The 4,366-nt window shown below is 38.0% G+C and overlaps 1 protein-coding gene across 1 annotated transcript; it reads right to left on the bottom strand.

The window, feature by feature from the left end:
• Positions 1–2,164: 2,164 nt before the first annotated feature.
• Positions 2,165–2,662, bottom strand: TEOVI_000694900 (Trypanosome variant surface glycoprotein (A-type), putative; the record flags this gene model as incomplete). The annotated part of the gene is made up of 1 exon (XM_067223422.1): positions 2,165–2,662. The coding sequence occupies one exon, from the start codon at positions 2,660–2,662 to the stop codon at positions 2,165–2,167; it is 498 nt and encodes a 165-aa protein (XP_067079523.1).
• Positions 2,663–4,366: the final 1,704 nt, after the last annotated feature.

The raw sequence follows: 4,366 nt of genomic DNA on the forward strand, positions 1-4,366 counted from the left end.
CAACAATTCCATAACTCATCTAGGTCTCTTAACATGACTTGACAAACCTCCCGTTTCAATTGTATTAATATCAACATTGCTTAGTTTGGAACTCAATATGAGTCTACACCCTTCTTAAGTCGGATGAGTTTGAACGACGACCACAAATACTCTGGGATTCTTAGTGTTATTCTTTATCATATTTGTTTGTTTATTTACAGTTTGGTCCTCTTGAAGAGTTATTGAGTGTAAACACACTAGATTTAGAAATAAAAACGGTAATAGTAAAGTTCCCAAGATATAAAATTTTATTTCCCTAACATGCTTTTAATTTTTTTGAGATATTTGTAAGAAAAGCTCAGAAAAATTTAGAAAAGAAGCCACTTTCCCTTATAATGTTATTGGTTAAGAAATTAGTATTTATATTTATGTAATGGCTTGATTTTTTATGGAACATCTGTTGAATTGTTTATGATCAGTATTGGTATCTTATCTTTGAGTACGTACCTACATTTTTTTAAGTATTAAGATTTGGGTATATCTCTAGCCTTCCACTGTGTGTATTCTGATACTTCTTGTATTCTTCATATTTTTCCTATATGCATTGTTATGTGGATTGCATTATCAAGATGTACTATCTGTGCGCAGCTTTACTAAGAATGTTACTATTTTCCTGCAATAACTGCACAACCATTCGGTTTAATCACGAGACGTCTATCTCAGTATCTTTTTTAAACTACTGTTACTGTTTTTGGTTACTGTCATCTCTGCATTCACTTCTAATCTATATTTGTGAGAAATATAGTAGCATTTATCAGTTTTCTCTGTAAAATGTGAATCACAGTTTTTTCCTGTACCTCTTCCTTCCGCAGTCGGCTTCTGATCATCCCGTTGTTTCATTCCACACTCTCTTTCCTATTTTTAGCTTTTTGAAAAATCAATTCGGCTAACGTAGCAACCACACTTTGTTTAAAACTGTACAGCCTATTTCTTACTGCCCCATAGATTACATCATTGTGTATGATAATAGCCATCTTCATAGATGTGTTCGAAAATGATCATATTCCACCTCTGCCTCTCAGCCCCTTACTCACTTCCATTGCACAGCTGTCATTATTTTTACTGCTTCACTTCTTTCAGTTCATTCACTTTCTACGACAACTTTTATTATAATATTTGTATATACACACTCACAATTCTCTCCAATAAATATAATAATTATTATTTTACTTACCCTCTTTCTTATCATCACCATTATTATAATGATTATTGATAATAATGTAATTAATCTAACTAATATCTATAAAATAAACAAAATAAAACAAATGAGAACAGTACTCATTTCCATGCTCTATCACCTTGCTGCTGTATACCCCTATGCTACTTTCATACACATTTTACTAAAATTTTAAAAAGTCTTCAGAAATTTGAAAGCGTTTGTCAAAAAATTTTAAAATATATCAAATTCTCTCAAAATACCATATTCTCTATAAATAGAGAGAATCCTTAGAATGTTAGAATGCTACCAAACTCACAAAAGTAGCAGTCATCAAAACAAATTTATTTTTTGAAAGAAAACTGGAATCCATGTATTTTTCTTCTGTCCATCCAGAATTAGATTTTTCTCCTGCTTCCAATCCTACGTTTCTTTTTTACAGATTGCCTTATATTTACGCATTTCACACCTTTCTGAGGGCTTTATTCCACCTTCCTTTTCTTCCTCTACTTTATTTGGCTTGTAATCCTGATCCTTTACGCATTTGTTGTTCTCGCCCGTGCCTTTCAAATTGCAACCATACTTTCAATTATCTACTTTCTTTCCGCAAGTGTTGTTTGTTTCGGTTACTTTTGTCACTTGTTTATTTTTTTAAGTTTCTTAATTTCGTCGTTTAGTTTTCGGATGTTTTCAGTTTAATATAAATTGAAAAGTTTTTTTGAGTTCAGCTATGCTGTTGACTTGTTTGAGCCTTTTTGTCTCGCCTGTTTTGCTGTCGAAATCTGGAACTTCTGTTTTTGAAAAGTCGGTTTTGTAAGTCTTGGTCATCTGGTCTTTGTCGCCAAACGCGTCTTTGATTGTAGTTTTAAGGTTTGCAGGTTCGCTGTCTCCGGCTTTCCAGTTGAGTACCATCGCCTTGAAGACGCTTTGAAGTTCAGGAGCAGCGGCTAGTTTTTCAGAGTCTTTGAACTAGAATGAAGGTGCAGGTGTCCTCGATGACACGTAAGCTCGCTGGCCCTTGTACAAAATTACGTGGCTGCTTTCTCTCCCCGCCATCGTTGTGGCATCAATGTTATCCATGTCCCCTGTTGCCACTTGGAACAATCCTGCTGCAAATTCTGGTTTTCCGTTTATTGCATTTCCTGTTCCTGGGTTTAGAATTCGTCTATTTGCTGTGCCGCTGGTTATGATACAACCAGTTAAGCCTCCAACGCCGATATTACTTGCCGCCTGCTGCGTCGCTCTTGCTTCTGTGGTGTTTTGTCCGGTTAAACCATCGGCCGTTATTTTACACCCGGTGGCCGCTGCTGTGAACTCGTTTTCCGGTGAGCTGTGAGTGCCGCGTCCGGCTCCTGCCAAGAGGAAACTGTCCAATGTTGTTGCGGCTATTTGCTTCACAGTGTTTATGAATTCTTGGATGGCTCCCTCTAGACGCCGAGCGTCGTGGGTTGCTGACGCCAACGCCATTTACTGTCCCACTTGCTTGGTATAGTGCTGTTTGGACTGTTTTAGCGTAATAGTTCAGTAGCGCTTGCTCTGTCGGAGCGTATATCCCTTGGTTAGCCTTCTCTATCTTTACCTGAGTTTGCAGCATCTGTATAGTTGCTGCTCGTGCTTTTGCTGCTGTTACTGTTATGCGGTCAGCCAGTCGATTCGCTGTCTCCTTCGTGTCTGCAGCTATTTCGAATGCGGCTGTCTATTTTTTTGCTGGTAGTACGCTGTGTTGTGTCGCCTCGACGAAGGCCGACGTATCTGCTGCAGTCAGAGTTGCAAAAACAAACACTCGCATTTGCTTAATTTTTGAAAAAACTTGTGGCGTTAAGTGGCTAATGTGGCGGGTGGTGTAAAAATATTCTTCGATGCGACTGCTGTCAGTGGCTGGTGATTGTCTGTTTAGTGCGTTTTACTTGCTACAAATTCTGAAAGCGTTTCATTAGGCTAGGCAGTCTCCTCGCTTTCTATTGGCTTTGTAACGCGCTGTGGAGTTTATTGTTAAACGCTATTGCATTATCCCGCGGTGCAGCTTTCATTCTCCTTTAAGGAAGCGGAGAGGTTTGGCTCCGCACGTGCGTCTCAGTGCCTCTTGTGGTGCCTTCCGTTGGAGCTGGTGGTATTCTTGGCTACAACACCTTATAATATTTTGATACATCCGTCACTGCCATCTATAATTTTTAACCCCTCACCCAAAACAAAAATTCTTCAGTGCCACAATATATTGCAAGTATTTATATATCTCTATGATATAAAACACTTAAAATTTATACTCATCAGTGGTTGATGTCGTGTGTTAATTTTTAGGTTTATTTTTGACTTGGAATAACCAAGTAACGCTGATGGTTGTTACTTGCATTCTCTGTGGCCGTGCTTTGCTAGTGCTTACTTCTCGGCTGTTTGGGGTCAAAAGGGACTTTGTCGTCGCTTTTGATTTATTAATTCGCGTTGCCATTGGCTGTTCAAGCGATAGCTTTTATGTTCATTAATCGGTTGTAAATGATGACAGCGGTTGATCTGCGCAGCAATGGGCCAGCTGTGGGGTTTCACATGTAACTTTCTGTAAGTCACAAACATCTTCTGTTAGTCCATCCATCCAAAGTGTTAAGTTATTTCTGTGCTTTAATCATCCTTTTACCATATAAGGTAATCTATTGTTAGTCACGGTTTTAAAAACCTTTTCTGGATAAAATTACTATATTGTTGACAGCAAATGTTAAACATTATTAATATATTTTACTGGAAAATGACTGCAACATGATCTCACACACGTAAAATCCCTTTCTACTGCTTCTTCTTCTGCTGGTTATTCGAGCTGCATGTTGGAATTAGTCATCATATTTTAAAATTCTGTCTATACTATCACCTCTCCAGTAGATTTATTTACTTTTGAGTGAAATACGGTGTATCATTGGCTCTTGTGTCATTTTCCACCCAATGTATTATCTTCTCTTTTATTTTCTGTCACTCTTTATGCATATGACAGAAAGAGAGCATTTAGTATGTACACTCGAGTCGTTCTCACCCTCATAGCCAATCCATCACCCCTTCGTGTATGATGATGCCCGTTGTCGTATTTATGTTTGAGGATACACATATTCAATCTCTGTGTTTCTGCTTTTTCTTTATTAATATTACACGTCTGTTCCTCCATCACTCTCGTACTCCCATTGCACCATT

The sequence above is a fragment of the Trypanosoma equiperdum genome (genome assembly GCF_001457755.1).
Source record: "Trypanosoma equiperdum strain OVI genome assembly, contig: ctg_1871, whole genome shotgun sequence".
NCBI lineage: Eukaryota > Euglenozoa > Kinetoplastea > Trypanosomatida > Trypanosomatidae > Trypanosoma > Trypanosoma equiperdum.